The sequence below is a fragment of the Metopolophium dirhodum genome, chromosome 2 (genome assembly GCF_019925205.1).
Source record: "Metopolophium dirhodum isolate CAU chromosome 2, ASM1992520v1, whole genome shotgun sequence".
Taxonomy (NCBI): domain Eukaryota; kingdom Metazoa; phylum Arthropoda; class Insecta; order Hemiptera; family Aphididae; genus Metopolophium; species Metopolophium dirhodum.
Window position 1 is genome coordinate 4,832,132 of NC_083561.1, and position 19,272 is coordinate 4,851,403.

At 27.7% G+C, this 19,272-nt stretch overlaps 3 protein-coding genes across 3 annotated transcripts; 1 reads left to right on the forward strand and 2 right to left on the reverse strand.

Annotated features, from left to right (window-relative positions):
- Nucleotides 1-5,540: 5,540 nt before the first annotated feature.
- On the reverse strand, nt 5,541-9,553 carry LOC132938255 (ras-related protein Rac1). Its single transcript, XM_061004981.1, has 7 exons — nt 9,287-9,553; nt 8,597-8,668; nt 7,755-7,872; nt 7,587-7,649; nt 7,390-7,524; nt 7,150-7,328; nt 5,541-6,927 (listed from the first exon to the last, which is right to left on the reverse strand). Exons 1-6 carry the CDS (start codon nt 9,319-9,321, stop codon nt 7,173-7,175), a joined length of 579 nt encoding a protein of 192 aa, XP_060860964.1. The 5' UTR covers nt 9,322-9,553; the 3' UTR covers nt 5,541-6,927; nt 7,150-7,172.
- A 219-nt stretch (nt 9,554-9,772) lies between these two features.
- On the forward strand, nt 9,773-16,732 carry LOC132938253 (protein CLEC16A homolog). The gene is made up of 18 exons (XM_061004979.1): nt 9,773-10,310; nt 10,385-10,513; nt 12,055-12,188; nt 12,268-12,416; nt 12,487-12,743; nt 12,812-13,010; nt 13,097-13,246; nt 13,322-13,484; nt 13,739-13,990; nt 14,047-14,201; nt 14,280-14,441; nt 14,671-14,809; nt 15,317-15,477; nt 15,543-15,667; nt 15,762-15,877; nt 15,939-16,028; nt 16,092-16,198; nt 16,283-16,732. Exons 1-18 carry the CDS (start codon nt 10,252-10,254, stop codon nt 16,349-16,351), a joined length of 2,616 nt encoding a protein of 871 aa, XP_060860962.1. The 5' UTR covers nt 9,773-10,251; the 3' UTR covers nt 16,352-16,732.
- A 5-nt stretch (nt 16,733-16,737) lies between these two features.
- LOC132938254 (DNA-3-methyladenine glycosylase-like) lies at nt 16,738-18,382 on the reverse strand. Its single transcript, XM_061004980.1, has 3 exons — nt 18,217-18,382; nt 17,790-18,151; nt 16,738-17,717 (listed from the first exon to the last, which is right to left on the reverse strand). Exons 1-3 carry the CDS (start codon nt 18,231-18,233, stop codon nt 17,320-17,322), a joined length of 777 nt encoding a protein of 258 aa, XP_060860963.1. The 5' UTR covers nt 18,234-18,382; the 3' UTR covers nt 16,738-17,319.
- Between the last annotated feature and the right edge of the window lie 890 nt (nt 18,383-19,272).

Sequence of the window (19,272 nt, forward strand, 5' to 3'; positions counted from 1 at the left end):
TACTAATTGCCAATATAATATAATAATATATATTATGAAGCAAATGCAGTACTAATTATAACAGATAGGTGGTACTATGGCGTGCCTATAAGCACTGCTGTTTATACTTTAAGTCTTAAAACTTTACAGAATATAGGCTAACTTAACCTATATCTAGGTACTTTGCATAATTACATTTCACTGGAATTTTAGATAAGTAGTTGTATTTTTTATTTCAAACATCTACTGTCAACCAGTGGCACTGAAAAAAAAGTTATGTTCAGGTCAAAGCAGATAATTTGATATCACTTCTAGGTGGTTTGGGACTTTACCTATAAACTTCAAACAAAGCCGCTCCCCAATAGTAATCAGTAATAACTAATGCGTAATGATAACGAATATTATGTAATAAATTAGTGTGTAAAACAACGGAAATATTTGTACGTAGGTATTTATTTGAAGTTTGAACGTAATACTGTAATAAATATTTTACCCACCGACAAATAAAACCTGAGGTTATGTTAATTAAGACTAATATATAAGCCTAATAACAATAATATGAATTTAGTAAACATATTTTTTTTAAATAATAGGTTAATAGACTATTGGTTAGGTGACGCCACGCCACTAATTTTGAGAAAATAATAGTTGTCTGTCATCTACTCACAAAACATGAAATACCGCAAAATGATAGAAAATAATGATATTAAAATAAAAGCATTTGTAGCATTAGGTACCTGTAGTTCAGTGTCAGTATTCAGTACCCTCGTGGCCTCGTATTTTGATTAGGTACCAACGTATTTTAAGAACAAAATATATATTCCAATGGGAATTTACTAGTACTCAGTATAAGACATTTTGAAGTAGCTATAATAGGTACCTTCTCATTCAAAGAACATAAACTAAAAAATTAACAAGTATATTCGTAGTCGTCAGTCATAGATTTAGGTACTAAGCACGTTGTTTAACCAGAAAAACAGTATTTTTACATCATTGCTTTTTGCGGTAAACAAAACTTAATATATTATTATGTATTGCGATCAATATATATATGGTACATATTCGATTATATGAATAATACATTAGTAGTTACCTTCCACCTATACCTGCACCGATTATATGACGAATTTCCGGACACTGTGTCACTGTAGAAAATGAAAATTGGGCATTTTTATAAACAGTGCTTAAAATTATTCACATTGGACTTTTAAAATATTATATTAAAAATACTGCTATAAAAATGGCATAATAAACTATTTTACACTGATGCGAATTATTTTTATTCGCACATTTCAGTTATCTACGTATAGTATTCTAGGTTGAGACTTTCGACTGTTGTAGGTTAGATACTTAAAACAAGCATTTTGATTAAAAAAAAACATATTAATCGTATTGGTGTAGATAATTATAATTACAAAATAGTATTTTTTTTTCTCATTGCGTGTAAATATTAATAATAAAAGTATAATTTCGTTACGTTACTAAGTACATATACCTACAGAGCACTGATGCATAATAATATGCAGTCTTAATAATTATTACAAACAAAATTAAAGTAAAGTTGCGGAATTACAAAGTTATTATATTTATATTATGCAGGTAGGTAGGTAATGATAATGTTTGAAATTTTTAATTGAGTAGGTAATATAGGTATACCCTCGGGTATACCGATATTAAAATTTGCTGCGCACAACGATTTACCTCCCCCTCACATCATCCCATAACACGAACGGGTTGTGCTTATTAATTTTATATAGGTGCACTGCTCGTATAATCAATTATAATAATATTATGTATGTTCAAAAAATATTTACGAATAATGGGAAATCTTTCGTTCAAATGATATTGAGGGTGCTAAGTCGTTTCGCCTTCTGGTGGTGTGAGTGCGAATAGTGAATATCGTCGTCAGACAGATTTAGATTTTTAGACGACTGCAGAGTTCGGGTCGGTGGGGGTTGGGGCCTACACAATAGTGTAAAGTTACAAGTTCAAGGCGGCAACAATTATGTATCCGACATTTCCTACACGAGAGTTGCACACGATTTTATAATTTAAATAAGATGACATACCAATGGGCAATGACACCTTGCTGAAAAAATGCTAAAGCAGAGATATTAGTCCGACTTGATTATAAGGTTTATGAGATAGGTTGGAGGATGTTTATAAATCTCTAAGAAAATCACCATTTGGCAGTTTCTATTTTTTATCGACCGACCAAAAAACCTGTCAATCCGTAGACGTTACAAATCACAATAATACAATACGGAGACAACATATGCAGGTAAGGCGAATCGGACCTATGTAGGTACCTAAATGTTATGCCTAAGCGTTAGTTAGACGGGTGACATACAACACGATGTAAATATATTTTATAATATAATATCTTTTTATTTTCACAAGACTTGTGATATTTGATATTTTGTTATCGATAATTTATAATGTACCAATATAAATTATAATATATTATTATACATATACGTCATGACTAGCCGCTAGGTGACATCTACAGGTGTACCTGTGCTGTGTGGTATACCTATTTGATTTGTGGAATATATGGCAAATAATAAATGCTTTTACAGTAATTGTGTAGCAATTGTCTCATTTAATTAATCAGAAAAAGTCGCTTTATATTTTTTTTCAGTAATGGTCCACCTACAGGTAGATGGTGGACCGACGCGACGTGGCGGTAACCCAACAAGTCAGAAGCCTCGCGAAATGAGAAATGTTGTTTTAAACATAAGTAACCTACTAAACAATAAACATAGAAATTATTTTTATAGTTAGTCCTAACTTTTTATGATTTTGGAATTAACATTTGAATAGCTAGGTAGGTAGTTAAAACATTATTACACATTAATGTTTTATGTAACGCGGTTGTTCTTAATAATCAAAACAACATTATTTTACTTAATACAATAAAAGACGAGTTTCAAATTAGTTAGTTCACTGTAAATAGATATCGAAAACAGGAAATAGGAAACGAATATTATTTGCCTCAGCCGAACGCCAACGTCAGTGGACACAAGTTTGAAGGATAAGTACGTAGCACGCTACCACAACACTAATTGTAACAGATTGTCGGTTTGATTTTTTTGAACGAGATTGCATAATGAAAAGAATGAAAACGAATGTAGGCTATGCAATATGTGCAGCTCACGCTGAAGATAATAATGAATCGGCCGAGATTGGATTACTGTGATATTTAACAAAATAGTATTGTACATACCTATTAGTTTTAATTATTTTTAAAACACTTCTAATTCAATTTATTATTTAAGATTTAATATTTTTATTCAAGATTTTGTACTGGTATTGCATATTTCAATATTTGATTGTCCCAACTATGTTTCTGTCTACACTTAAGAGGAATAATCATAATTTACTTAAAAATAATAATATAAATAAAAGGATACGTAGGCCCCTAGATAATAATCTTACCTTTAAATTGTATAATAGGTCAATTTACTTTAATATAAAAACTAACAGCACATTGTTGAAACTGGTGAACGAACATTTAATAAGTCCTACGTGTGTAAGACCAGTGTTGGGTAAATTACTTTTAAAAAGTAATGAAATTACGTTTCTCGTTACTTCAAATATTTTTGTTTAAATTATATTTGCGTTGCCTAAAATTATTACGTTACATTACTTTTTCATTAATAAAGTACTGCGCTACAAATAACGTTACTTTTTTATAATTTTTTTTTTAACCATGTTTATATGATTCAATTATTATGTATATATTTTACAATCATAGACCTATTATAGTATTATGTACTAATGTACATTGTACAATCATCTCACCTATAGTCATAAGTCATAATTAATTTTTATTAAATTTTATTTTTAAACCGAACTCTTTTCTTTCTGCTAATAAGGTGATGACATTTATTCCTGGAATGTTTAGTAATATTGTTAACTATTATCGGATACAAAAATAAATATAATTAATTTTAAATTTTTCTGGGATATCCTGTCGGCTTATTTTTGTAATACATTCAAAACTATTATTTTAATAACGCGGAAAATAACGTATTTATGCGTTACTTCATAGAAACTATTTTTCAAAAGTAATTTTGTTAAAATTGCGTTACTTTAAGTAAAATGTAATGAAATTATTGCTGCGTTACTGAAAAAATAATTTGCGTTACGTTCCTACCCAACACTGTGTAAGACGAGGACAACGCACGCGGGTACGACGTCCTCTTATTGGTTCACAACATCTTATGTTTTTAGGCATTACCCAAACACCCTTTAGAAAAATCGTAATTTTTTTTAGGAAGTCATATTGTAATGAACGATTTATCATTGTTCCTAATTTAAAATAACAATAGAAACTACAACTCGTCTTGGGCTGAGATATGCTACAAATTGATTTGAATACACAATGACCAATATTCAGTCTCTGTAAGTGACATCTGTGGTGTATTTCTCACTACCTATGTCAATTGTCAGCCACCTTGTCGGCTGCCTTTACATTTAATTCTACAACTCTATGTACATTAAACTTGTACGATTGTACAAATTTAGTTGAAGCTTTAATGCTTTATTATTAATAAATTATTAGTGCTGAATTGTTGGCAATATCTGTGTTATATTATTATATTAATTTCCAGCAAATCATCTGCTAGTGAATATCACAGTTCAGCAGCCAATGAAATCATAAGTAAACTGTAATTGAACTGTGAACTGGACACTGTAAATGTCATGTATTCAACCATTTATTACAATTAGGTATTGTTAAAAAATTAACAGTATGATCATCATCTAAACTGATTTACGTTATTATCTAGGTATTATTCAAGAATAGACAACAAAAATAAAGAGTAATAAATCTTTCAAAAGAATATCCTTTTTTGTAGACTAATAATTATTTAAATTTACATAGTATTATAGTAATATAATAACTGATTGTTTTTAGACTTTCTGGTACCTATTACTATTCCTATAAATTAATTCAAAGTAAAGAATATAAACTTCTGTCAGTGAAGATACCTACTTAATCACATAAAATATTAATAATTATATACAGTGTATAAGCAATAAACGATTGTATTAAAATATTTAAGCTGAATTGTAAAATATATAAGCCTAATATTCACACAATTTGTCGCTAAGGGTAAACCAAAATTTATTTTTGTTTTGATATTAATAATTTGGGTACAGGTAAATTCAGTATTTTAAACATAATATATTAACATTTCAAAACTGATCTTGATTTCAGTACTTTTCATATTTATTTGATAAGTTAATAACATGGAAATTAAAAATTTTAATCGTAGTGGTACACAGAACAAATAATTTGAATTAAAGTAACAAAATAAATAACTAATTTAAAAATAATATAAAATAATAATTAGTAATAATATATATAATATGTATATATAAAAAAAATGGAATCCTTATAAAGATATAAGGTTTTTAGAGTCTTGTAAAATTGTAATAGCTTAAAATGAATATGCAGTAATCTATTTTGTATATATTATATATAATATACATTATTATCATTTATTAGCATATTATGCAAAATGTAATATAAATCATAATAAATGATTAATGAACAAATTAATTTTCCACGATTTCAATTAATAAACAAACATTTTTAACTGGTCCCAAATTAATTTATTTTATACATTTTGCTAATTAACAGTTACAATTTGAAATAATTCGCATCAGATCTATGATCATAATAAGCTATTTAAGGTATAAAGGATAGTAATGTATTCTTAAATATAATAGACTTTAATAAAGAAGAAATACAAATGTTCAATAAGTAATAAAAAATATAAATTTAAAATGCAATAAAACATCATTTATTTATGAAAGTAATGACTACATTCTTTTAAGTCATAAACATGGGGTTGAAAAATAAAAGTAACTATCTTTTTTTACACAAGATATATCATTTATTTAGAAATTACAAGGTTAAAATAAAAAGAAAAAATGAATATCGTACAAAAAAAAAAACACATGACTATATAAATAAATATCATGCGTCTAGTAGGTCCAACAACATTTTATAAAGAAACTCAGTAAAAAATAACATTAAAATTCTGATTTTTTTAGACATAACAAATATTACAAAAATGATACTATAGGTTTTGTTGCTTTTGTACATATTTCATATAATTTCTATATACACAATATTTTATACTCTATACCACTGGAAAATGCATTTATGTCAGTTATACATGATAAATAATTGAGAATAATAATAAGCACACGGTGCTTATCTTGTAAATCCATAAAGCTTAAGACATAAATAAATAATTTTTTGATTACAGCCTAACTTAAAATAACCATGCTACTATTGAACTGTAACAATATTACATCACTTAGCTTATATTTTTACAATTGAGAATAAATTGCCAACATTACCCAATTTATCATGTAACTATAAGGCATTCAAAACGAATTATGGTATTTTGTAGATTTTATTTTTCATGTTAATAATAAATTATTACCATACACAGTACATAATTTGTGGCAATGTCATTAGAGAGTAAAAAAAAATTATAGTGATATTAAAAGATACAGAAAGTAAGTAGCACCAAGCAACTTAATAGAAAATAATTGTAAAATAATTAAAAAAAAAAAAATTCACAATGAAAATTGATTTGTATTAATTTACAATTAGAGAATTAATTAACTTATGGATTATTTAAATATATATATTATTTTTTTATAAAAATGATTAAGCTATATAGATTACATGATTAGACTATAAAATTAGGCCATAAGTTTGTTCAACAGCATTATAGGTCCCTAGTTAATATATAAATTTCTTATCATACTTTATATTACATAATTTAATTATTATGTGCGCTCTATTATTTTGCAGGAAGAACTTTTGTTTTTTGTTAGTTGTTATACACCAACAAAATGTGTATCGATCGGTGAACTGACAGTTATCAGTCTTGGACAATCCTCCATTTGGATTTAAAGTCCCTATATATTTCATAAATATATAAAATAAGCCTCAATTTTAAATACCAGAAATATTATTAAGTAATAATTTTTTTTAAGATTTTATAACCAGTATTTTTTTGTTATAATATAAAAATTAATTTATATATATTATATTTTAAAGAGATAAATTAAAACATTATAACCTAACAGTTAAATGCGCAAATTAGAAAATTAATATTTTAAGATAATAAAATAACTCACCAGTGACAACATAGTCATGATTGTTAAATTATTGTGCATTTACGTTTAGGCTTAACTGGCAGTACAGGACATAAAACTGCTCTAATGGCTTCATCAAATACAATTTTAAGACCCTTTTGAGTCAAAGCACTACATTCCAAGTATTTTACTGCTCCAATTTCTTTGGCCATTGATAAACCCTAAAAATAAATATTTAATAAAATAATGAGGTAAAGTACAATGTTATTAATATGAATATACCTGTGGATATGTAATAGCAGTTAACTTTTTTTCTTTCAGTTTATCAATTGTTTCTTTATCTTCTCGTAAATCAAGTTTAGTACCAACTAAAATAATTGGAGTACTTGGACAATGGTGTCGAACTTCAGGATACCACTAAAAATATGTATTAATTTAATTAAATATATATAAAAGAGTAATTTTGATTATTATCTTACTTTCGCCCGCACATTTTCAAATGATGCAGGATTTACTAGTGAAAAACATATAAGAAACACATCCTGTTGAAAAAAAAAATTCCTGATTATAAATATGCAAGATGTCAAAACATTCATCAATTGTTAAATTAAAAAAATATCATTAAAATAACTGAAAAATAAACATACTGTTTGTGGATATGAAAGAGGCCTAAGCCTATCATAATCTTCTTGACCAGCAGTATCCCACAATCCTAAGTTTATAGGTTTCCCGTCAACCATAACATTGGCCGAATAGTTGTCAAATCTAAAATAAAATAACATTAATTATAATACATGTTTGAAATAAAATTTACAAAAATGTATTTAAGTTTGAAGATAAAACAGAATAAAAGAATTAAATTTAGTTAAGGTGTAATAAATATCTTGAAAAATTGTCAATAAGTATTTGTTGAAAACTTTAGAAATTCAATGTATTTATACATTTCATAAACAGATTTATTTTAAAATAAAAGAATTAACAGAAAATACAAATTTTATGACTTGATCATTTATAATTGATCAATTTAAATATTAATACCATATGTCTATATACCTATTAAACTTTTAAATAATTAAAACATAAGATCAGTAAGAAAAGTTGTTTGAGCATGTATTCTAATTAGTTAAACTGTCATTATCAAGTAAGTAGATAGTTAATTTTAATTTTTAACAAATTATCATAAAGACAGGTTATAATATACCTATATTATTATTATAACCATGTAAATGTGTACTCCATGGAACAAACATAAGCATAAAATGGTGAATTTTAATACTATATATTCAGGTCATATATTTCAAGTACTTAAAGTTTATAATCTACTGGTTACAACCACTATAACTATAATTTTATCAAAAATAACCAATTCAAAAACACAATAATGGTAATACGGAAAAATTAATCAAGTATACTAATTTATCTTATTGATCACACATAAAATATATAACAAAACACCTGTAGGATTAATTAAAAGTTTCAATTTACTTACACAGTGGGTATGTATTCTCCAGGAAATGCATTGCTGGTATAACTAATGAGTAAACATGTTTTACCAACCGCTCTGTAAAGAGAACAAAAAAATAATGTACAGCACTAAAACTAGTTAGAAACGTATCTAAGTGAATATATATATTTACTTTTAAAAAAAATTAAAATATTAACATAGGTATAGTTGTGTAAAAATCAAACAGGTGTGCAAGGCGTTGTTTAATACAAAACATTGAATCTTGACGAATGGAAATAAAGAACTTTAAAATAACTGACAAAACATTGTATATTTTGAGATAGAGTGGATAAATAGGTAGGAAATAAGGTAAAAGCCAAATGAGAGTCATCTTCGACTGACGATAAGATCTACAACTGATTACACGTTTACGAATGGACTCAACTGTCAATAGATTTGCATCAAAATCTGCGACTAGATACAGCAGTATATATGATGATGGTTCTCAATAACTACAGCACATCAATCGTTGAACACAGAACCCTGAACAAACGGACCAAAAACTATAGAGATAACGGGGACTGATGTGTGTGAGACAGTCGTTGGGCGTACTGACTACTGACAGGGACTGTACCAGTTGGCAGAAGATGGTAGTATTTTTTTTTCACACACACAAATATATATTATATACACAATAAAAGTATCGTTATGTAGCTATTACGTTGTAAGACTTACCCATCACCGACTACGACACACTTGATGGCTTGCATTTTGCGCGGCCGACCCGAAACCGAACACTACCTACCGGGAAATCGCGGTGCACGTTGTTTGGTGATCGTTTAACATGTACAGATCGTTTTTATTGGCCGCCAAATGGTCTTTATTGATGTGGGAACCAAACATCGGAAAATATCAAAACTGGTGGCCGCCGTCGTCGTCGGACGTCGTGATTTCGGGGCTTAGCAAGTGCAAGGACATTCCAGTGATTCCACCCACGGTAAATAAAATAATTAAAAAAAAAACATAAAAAAACCATTTCCCATGGAAGAAACGTCATGGCGGAAACGGTCGCCTGTCCGTTTGTCAGGGCGCGTTTGGTTATCACAGCTCAAATTCCTCGTGTCCAGCCTCCTACACCTTCGACCACCCCAAATCAAACCCATCTCCCGTTATTTCTTCGTTTTATTTTTCTCGTTTTTGAACAAAATATTGTGGTATGAAAAATTTAAAATAATATTTCGTTGATCAGCTGTTCGATTCACGGGCCAGCCGCGGCTGCGTCGAAAGTAAAAGTTGTCTTGCACATCTGTTATCAAACCCCTAATCAGCGAGTACGTTTCGCACGCCCGCGCGCCATAACCCGTTTCCACCACCGCGATTAGGAATGTTATTGTTTTGAATTTGATATTAATATTATTATTCATTCTTACAAGTTACAACGCAGTGTCTCGGATCACGTTCCGATGGTCCATACGTAACAATAATAGTATGGTTTTGAACGTTGTGATATAATAATAATGTGACATTAATATTATCATTGTTGTACAAAATAAACTATTCACGTTTTTCGATCTATTTACACCACGATACGTTTTTATCGATATGATTGAATCGCTCAATGATCTGCAACAAGGTTGAACACCACCGAATAATTACACAATTATTGGTAATTAATTGTAGACACTCAAACACCAAATAATATGTTTCGTTCAAAAAAATTGGTAAAACCTGAAAATCTCCACTCGTTAGAGTACCTCAAGTAATTTCTATGGTCTACAACACCACAAGTACCAGTTATAAGATATTGTCGTTTATGTGTAATTTTGTTTACAGATATATCTATACAGTATTAAGCAAAAATCAAAATGTTGTGGATACCAATCGCACATTGTTAGTTGAATCATTCAGGAGTATGGCCGAAATTTTGATCTGGGGTGATCAAAATAGTCCAGCAGTATTTGAGTAATTAAATGCTTATTTTACTATTGATACTTGTACACAGATAACTAGTGCCTAGATCCTTTATATTATAAACTGAATAATACATATAGTTAGGTAGTTATTAAGTTTATACTACAGAGTAATTAATCAATATAACTACAAGGAAACCACTAAAATAATAATATACCAGCTATTGTTATTTTTTATTTTGTCCACTTTTAATGACTAATAATTAGGTAGTTGAAATAGTTTTGTCATTTGAGAAAATTTACTTTTGTGTTAAATCATTTAAACATATAATTGTTTTACAAACAAAGTGAATAATGACACATAGTAGGCAGTATACACCCAAACAATAATGATGACCTATAAATTACTTTTTAACCCAAATGTTCTAGTCATCATATTATCCAAATTAATAGATTCCATTGTGACATAGTTCAAAATATCATATTATTATTTATTATTATTGTTATTATTGGTCTTTGTAAATACAATTTTAGATAATCTATTCTCTTGAATTTATAATCACTAAAAGCACGGTTGCCTAATAAAGCAGAACATTAATACATAATTCACAGAATTCTATGATATATTTTGATCATAACATTATCTATTCAATGTTATTACTTATTATGCAGTTTGTAAACTAAATATAATCAGGCCCGGCTCAAGAGTTAGGTGACATAGGCACATGTCTAGAGCGGCATTTTAGTAGGAAGGTGACATTTTCAAAACAGTGATAATATTATTATTTTAGGGGCAGTAAAATTTGATTTCCCCTAACGTACTGTTTTTGCTTGAGCCAGCCCTGAATATAATCCCATTTTTTAATAATATTTTTGTTATTATTATTAAATATTAATCACATTTTTAGTTTTGTCAAATGTGAAACACTACAGCTGAATTGTAATACATTTACCAACAAGATAAATAAATGTTGTGTTAAATTGTATTAAGTTAAGCGGCATATTTTATTATATAATTCTAATACAAGAATTATCTGTTAAAATCAAACATTTTAAATAATTGGCCTTGCCATAAAACTATTTGACCTTTAAAATAAACTATGCAAATTAAGAAAAAAATATCAACTTGGTAATGCTATTGCATGAATGACATTGACTTAACAACATATTTAAAAATTATGAAACCTTATTAAGTTAAATTACTTACTTATTAATATAATTAGTATAAAGTATTTGACAGTTCAGTTATTTAATATATTAAAATGAAACATTAGTTAATATGAACAAAATCTGTTATTCCTGGTACACTGTATTTCTCAATTGCCTACCATATTAAATGAGTATGGTATAAGACAAATTAAAATACAACGAAAACTTTATTTAATATTTTCTAATGTGTTTTTTTATACACCTAGCAGATAATATTATTCATCTGTATTTAATTAAAAAAATGTACTATTTGTATTTTAATGAGTTTAGTCAAATTTATTTTAAATCAAATATCAAAAAGCTGATTTCTATGTAATATTTAAAAATGTAAGTTTAAAAAATATCTTTATTTATATTTATGGGCAATTGTTATACATATCATAGGTACTTCTTGGAAAATAATATGTTCAATTACTTTCTACATATCTTGAATCAGAAATGTGGAAATTATGTCTGTGTTCAATTGCTTCAAACACTGAATATTATATTTGAAAATATTAAAAATAAGACTGCTTTATGTAAGTGTTAATTTTAAATTCATATTTTTCTTGTATAAACCATAAAAGTAAATCAATAATATTTTTCTTTTATTTCTAGATTATTTACTAAGCAATAACCATGTTAATAGTATTATAATAAATAAGCTGGATTTCTCTGATGAGGATGTTTTAGCTTATTACATATCTTTTTTAAAAACATTATCTTTTAAACTGAATTTAAACACCATTCACTTTTTCTATAATGAGGTAATATAACTTATTTATAAGTTTTAACAATTTGTTAATCCTAATTTTTATTTTTATTTATTACTCATAGACAACCAATGATTTTCCTCTTTATACAGAAGCAATTAAGTTTTTTAACCATCCTGATTCTATGGTACGTACATATGTTCGTACATTGACACTTAATGTTTACAGAGTTGAAGATGAAAGCATGTTACGATTCATCAGAGATAAAACTTGTGCTCCATATTTTGGAAACTTGGTTTGGTTTATGGGTAAACACGTTTTAGAATTAGATGCTAGTGCAAGAGCTAAACCAATTGATGTCGACACTCAAAAAAATATACAGTAAGTTAATTTTCAATATTCAATACTTTCTAAAGTTTTATTGATAACAAACACTATTTTGTCCTTAGAGATCAGTATAGAGTTAAACTTGCAGATCTTGTCAGTTCTCATCTAGACGACTTACATTATTTGAATGATATTTTAAGCTCGAAGGTTGATATGTTAAATGAAGTGCTTGTTGATCATTTAATGGATAAACTGTTTGTACCTTATTATATTCATTCATTAGCACCACCAGACAAATACATTATTGTTGAAACAGAAGAGGTAAATAAAAGTTATATAAATATCTAAGAACATCAAATGTTATATATTTTATTAAAATATCACATTAATTTGAATTACTTATTTAGTTTGTAGATGCTGTGAAACAACAACCATTGATGAATAGTGATATATGTTTATTTTTACTAACACAAGTTTTTTTAATTATTCATCAGACTAAATTAGTTACACCATTAGCTAAATATTTATTGGAAAGCAATTTTTCTGCAAAAAACAAAGTAGCTTTTAAATTTTTAATTATTGAAAATTTAATTTCTTTCTCTTATACTATAAATATATATTTTTTTGCTTAGATTGCTGAAGAAACTAAATTACAAAATGAAGTATCAGTGTTACCAGAAAAAGAAAATGAAGAAAAAGCGGATATTGAATCAACTGATGCTTTTGATCTCAAATCATTAACATGTATGAACATTACAGATGAAGAAAAAGAAATACTTTTATCAAAAAATGAAGGTAATTTTAATCCTTTTCTTCTTCCCTTTCTCCACCCTTCGCCCTCTTTAATATGGGATCCTGTACCTCCATATGATTTTAAACCCCACCTCTCCTTTTCACACTAGTCACAACAGTTATTTTGTATCATTCTCTATACTGTCTATCCGTCTCTCCGTTGATATTCCTTTCCCTCTCTTTACTTTTGAATTTATTTACTCTTAGACTAATTAAAAATATAATATTTTGATTTGTTTTATAATTAATTTTCTTAGCTGATTCTGTACATAGTCGGTGTTTAGAATCTATTTACAGCCAATTGATAATTGAAAAATCTGACAGCTCTGCATTGTTTGGTGTATGTTTATTGTATGCTATATCAGAAAATTCAAGTCTTTCCAAGGAGTATTATGAAGGATTTTTAACCCCGATTAAAAGTGAAAATAGTGCTTCCCTTGTTCATTTTGATGAAAGAAATGAACTTATAGATAAGCTAGTTGACATAATTACAGCTGCGTCTGAACCTGGTATGTGATCCAAACCAATAAGTAAATTTATAAATTTACTATCTTTTATTTTTTAGTTTGTTATGTACGTTCAGTTACGTTAGAAATGGCCATAACATTACTGAAAAAATTAACAATTCATGAGGAACAGGTATTTATATCAGACAGACATATTGCTGTTATTCTTAACGCTAAAGAAAAGATTTTACCACTTCTTAGACAATTTTTTAAAGTAAGCATAGTAGTATCAATATTATATTTATTTATAATTAAAATTGTAAAAGAAAATAATGCAGTTTTTGTTTTACAGAAAGAAGAAATGTTTTTAGAACTATTTGAAGATGAATATAATGAAATGCATAAGGAGATACTAAATGTTCAGCGACTTTTAAGTGATTCCACATTATTACTTCCGCCTGCACATTCTCCTATGACAGGAATACCACTTTCAAAACGTTTACCGTGTGGAGATGTACTATCTTAATTTTAACTTTTATTTTGAAAATAATTAAAATAATTATAATACTAGTAATTAAATTAATTTATAATTTACTCAAATCTATCATGTAAATTAATTGTTTGATAATATTTTATCATTATATTTAAATTATTTAAAATACTACAACATTTCTTGTATAACTTACTTAAATATATTATACTCTAAACAACAAATAACAATAATATATTTTATTATTTATTAGGTTGAAAGAACGAGACATTTTATCTGCGCATTTCTCAATATACGCAAGTTATTAATGACATTTGAAGGAAAAGAAGAAACACAATTACCTTTAGTTGATAGAACTAAGTGTTTTGTATTTGATACTCCAATCAACTTGAGTAAGGAACTGTAAATAATAAATATATACTATATAGATATTTAACATAATACAAACTGATTTGTGGGTCTGTTTGGATTTGGGGAAAAAAAATAGTGGTGGTACCCATTTCATAGGTTGAATTGATGAAAACACAAATTATAATATGACTGCATTAAAAGGGTTGCCTGTTTTGGAATGGCCAAAGCTCGGATACCTGTTTGTGATGAAGTTGATAGTTGGATTTTATTGGCATTTTAACGCCCTACTTATAAACTTTATATTGTATTCAAAATATATTTACTTAATCGTGTTTGTATACATTTTAAAATAATATTTAAGTTCAAACATAAATATCAAAATAAAATTTGGTATAAATAAAATATTTTTTCAATTCTGTCGAAAATAATTGCTTAATAACAGTAATTTTAAAGTTAGTATGGAATGTTAACATCATCTTACCGACTCAGTGGATACTTAAAATTTATTTGTTATTCAAAAATCTATGTTTACATATTTTAAATTTTAGATGGCAATGATTTAATTACTTGTATGATAATTGCTGAAAATGGTGCAAAAACAAGACGGTATCTATCAATCATTAGCAGCCAATTAGTACTAGTTGAGCCACATAGTCGTTTCCTTGGTTGGGGTGTATGCAAATTGTCTTGTTATCTTCATGATGCTGAAGTAAAAGCCAAAATATTTTTATAATAATTTTAAAAAAATAATATAATTATACTCTTAATATTTAGGTTACTAAAATCGACAACGAAACAAAAACTTTGCACATTACTATGCATGATACAAAGTATAAAACTACCAACACAGTGAAATTAATTTTTGATGATCATATTCGATGCAATGCAGCAAGACAAAAGTAACATAATATTATATTTAAATTTTATTACCTAGTATAATTGAGTACTAAAATAACATTTTTGTTTTCAAATGGTCAATTTAATTATATCTAGGTTACTGAATGGTCGGATTAAAGCTAGAAGAAAACAACTTAATCAAATTGCAAGTTTATTAGAGATGACTAGTTGCGAAACAAATTATGCTCCATGTAATAATACCCTAAAACAAAGTTGGTGTATATTTTATTTATTTTAAGTATTTTTTGCTGACTTTGTACAACTTTTATTTAGACCATAATCTAAGAAGCCACTTTGCTGATGTTGCAGTGCATACATCCAATGTGATTATGCCATGCCCTATTTCTATGAGATCTATAAATAGTAAAGAAAATTGACATTTTTAAATTTGTGTACATTTTAAAGTAAAAATGCTTATTTATTTAGGTGATGAATGTAGTGCAGAATCAAATTGCAGTAGTGTGACACACTCCAGAGACCAATCACCTTGCATGACAACCATAAATAATCCAGAATGTTCCAACTCTCAAAAGGTATGTTGTATGTTCATATATAATTTCAGTGTAATAAGTTATGTTCACAATTATTGTTATCTCAATATATTTTTTTCCTGATAGCCGTCTTCTTTAGCTCAGTGTCAAGAAAAAACAGAACCAAAACGAAAAGGAAGGGTAGAAAATGTTTAAAATGTAACAAACTGATGTTTTACCAATTTGAATGAGCCAAAACACTTAGCAACACCGCTGTTTCTCATTTTGAAAAAGTGCATCTACTAACTTTTAACTGAGTGTTATGACTTATGAATATCAATAAATTATTCATAAATTTAGTCTGGTGATTATTTTGTGATAAAATATTATTTCATATTTAATATTGTTGATGTTTTTTGTTACCATTTTCTTGTTATTTATTTAACATAATTTGATATACTAGAGATACATAGTTGTTGATTTATCTTTCTTTAGCTGTACAACTATACATATTTTTTTAATAAATGCTCAACATTTTAATATATTGTAAAAAATCTCTCTACCGTTGTTTTGATTATTAAATAATTAATATTGTTTTGTTAATGTGTTTTTTTTTTTATAATTTATTTGAAAATTTTTTCAAAGCCAAAAAAATATAGATGTTTCATAAAACAAGACTACTTATTGTCTAAGTTTAAAAAAAATGTATACCTCAACAATAATATATAATATAATACGCTAAAAAATAAATTGAAAATAATACGTACAATGTACATTTTTATGTTAATTAATTAGTGTTAATTTAAATGAATAATTTTTAATCATTGAAAAAACAAAAAGGTAGTATTGTTGTACTTCAGATTGAGTTATGTATGTATAATTAATGAAATACAGAAATAGAATTTTGAAAACATTATGGACTAATATTGTCACTAAATATTAATATTTTACACAAGTCTCAATGATAATTTTTGGAGTAAAATAATGTAACTAATTTGATTTATTTTTTATGCTAGACAAAATAATTATTAGTTACGCCTTAAGTGATTAATAATATCCAAAAGGTAATAAACTAACATTTATTAATATTTCTCACTTCCTGACATTACAAGGGAAATAAAAACATTAAGGTGATTGAATACATTTAAAGTTGGAACATGTTACTTAATATGTATAGGTCATTTTTATTTTATATTTTCAATTTGTGAATATTTCAATTCATTCATTTTAGTTTTTTCTATCTTACTAACACAGGGATTATCGCGAATATAATATCTTAAAAATTTATCTTGCCACATTTTTTCACATTTAATACCTATTCTTGGCGAGCAAACAATTGTGTCAATCAATTTACTATTTTCATCTTCTTCTACCCACATTCCATCCCATGAAGTCAGATCTTGCTTATTACAAGATTTTATATCAATCGCAAAGCTAATACATAACTTTGCAGGGCCATTGCATAAATCTTTATTCGCAATCACTGTTTTTGTAGATTTTTTAAATTGTTTTCGTAGATATGCCATAGTGTTCAAATTATCCAAAGGCTCTATCGACCTTAAAAAAACCGAAGCACCGTCTCCTATCAAGATAAAACAGGTTTAATTTGAATCAAAAATGTGGTTCGAATACCTAACGTAATAACTAATAATACCTTTGCTTGAAATATTGAAACAATGGTACATTCCATATGTCATATAAACAAAAGCTGTTCCGGGTTTCATGAACACGGGTTCATTTCGAGGTGTAACTTTTCCTTTGTACGATATGGAAGCAGCATCTTCATGGCCCAGATAGCTTTCGGTTTCAACAATCCTACCCCTAACAACGGTACCATCATCTAATCGTCTGACAAGTACTTTTCCCAGTAAACTCATAGCCAATTCTTCACAAGGTGTTTCGTAAAACTGCGCATCCAATCGTTTCCTGTATTGAACTGGATCGGAACTGAAGTATTCAGAATCACTCTGATCGTCTATAGACATGGTTTGAAAATGTTTTTTTCCACCTAATGTCCTAATCATAACAAATAGTTATATGTTGTTTGAACGTAGGTAATATTTATAATATTGCTTGTTTACTTGATGCAACTTGTCATAGGTATGGTCGTTAAACTGGTAAATATTTGTTTTTTCTTGGTAAACAATAATAATTATTGGTTCATATAGTTAATAATAGAAATTCAATAAATTATAGAGTAAGTTATTAGTTAGCGTGCAGATATCATATATTAATAAAAGAACACGAAATAATGAATATTTGAAAATATTTATCACAGACGATCCCTCCAAAGTATTATCACAACCGCGGAATATTTATTCTGCGCCATGGTCTTAGAAGAATAGAAAATGGAAAATATATATATTATATTGAAAATGTATTTAAAAATATATTCTATTTTTATACGAAATACAAAATACATACAACACTTAAAAGTACCTTTTTTTTTCCCCCCGTTTGAACCGACGACGCCGCGGGGACTGCTTTTGCATTCTTCCGCGACGCCGCCAAAATTTAAAAGTACCTACCTTTAAAGTATAAGGCGTACTATGTAATGTAAATTCGATGTATCTTAAAATTAAAAATAGTAAGATGAAATCGAGTCCAGTTGCGTATTTACGAGGGTGGGGGGGGGTCCATGGGGTCCAGACATTGACCCCCCCCCCTTATTGCGTCTCGTGTCTCCTACATGTTAAATGTTGTGTTTTTACAAGATTAAGAAAAACAAATTTTATCATACGATACGGAGGATTTTGTAAAAAATTTCCGAAGCTTCAGTTATCAAAATTTTCAATCGTGATTTTTTTTGTTATCAGTTTGCTACCGAAAAACGGTTGAACAATACCGAGTTCATTTTTTAATACAAATATTTTGTAGTTTTGTACATTGCCAGTATCTACAGCCACTCCCAGAGAGAGTGTAAAAAGGTTGAAAAGTTATCTATGATCAACAATGACTTCATGTACCTAATGTATTTTCGGATATATTTTTATAAAAGTTATAATGGTTATAAGTTATAACATAACTGTATTCGATTCTGAGCGGAGCGATGGTGTTTATTATATTTTTTTTCCAAACACAGATACAGCCATACAGGTGTTTTAAGATAATAGATATCTAGATACCTACATTTAACA

Bases quoted from the DNA above. Each gene is read 5' to 3' on its own strand.
- LOC132938254 (XM_061004980.1), bottom strand. The intron at 17,718-17,789 runs GTATTATTAGTT...TTATCTTGATAG, and splicing joins TTTCAATATTTCAAGCAAAG to GAGACGGTGCTTCGGTTTTT.
- LOC132938253 (XM_061004979.1), top strand. From the start codon at position 10,252: ATGTTTCGTTCAAAAAAATTGGTAAAACCTGAAAATCTCCACTCGTTA. The intron at 12,417-12,486 runs GTAATATAACTT...TATTACTCATAG, and splicing joins TTCACTTTTTCTATAATGAG to ACAACCAATGATTTTCCTCT. The intron at 13,247-13,321 runs GTAGCTTTTAAA...TTTTTTGCTTAG, and splicing joins ATTTTTCTGCAAAAAACAAA to ATTGCTGAAGAAACTAAATT.
- LOC132938255 (XM_061004981.1), bottom strand. From the start codon at position 9,321: ATGCAAGCCATCAAGTGTGTCGTAGTCGGTGATGG. The intron at 7,650-7,754 runs GTATGTTTATTT...TTTTTTCAACAG, and splicing joins CTCTTTCATATCCACAAACA to GATGTGTTTCTTATATGTTT. The intron at 7,525-7,586 runs GTAAGATAATAA...ACATATTTTTAG, and splicing joins TTGAAAATGTGCGGGCGAAA to TGGTATCCTGAAGTTCGACA.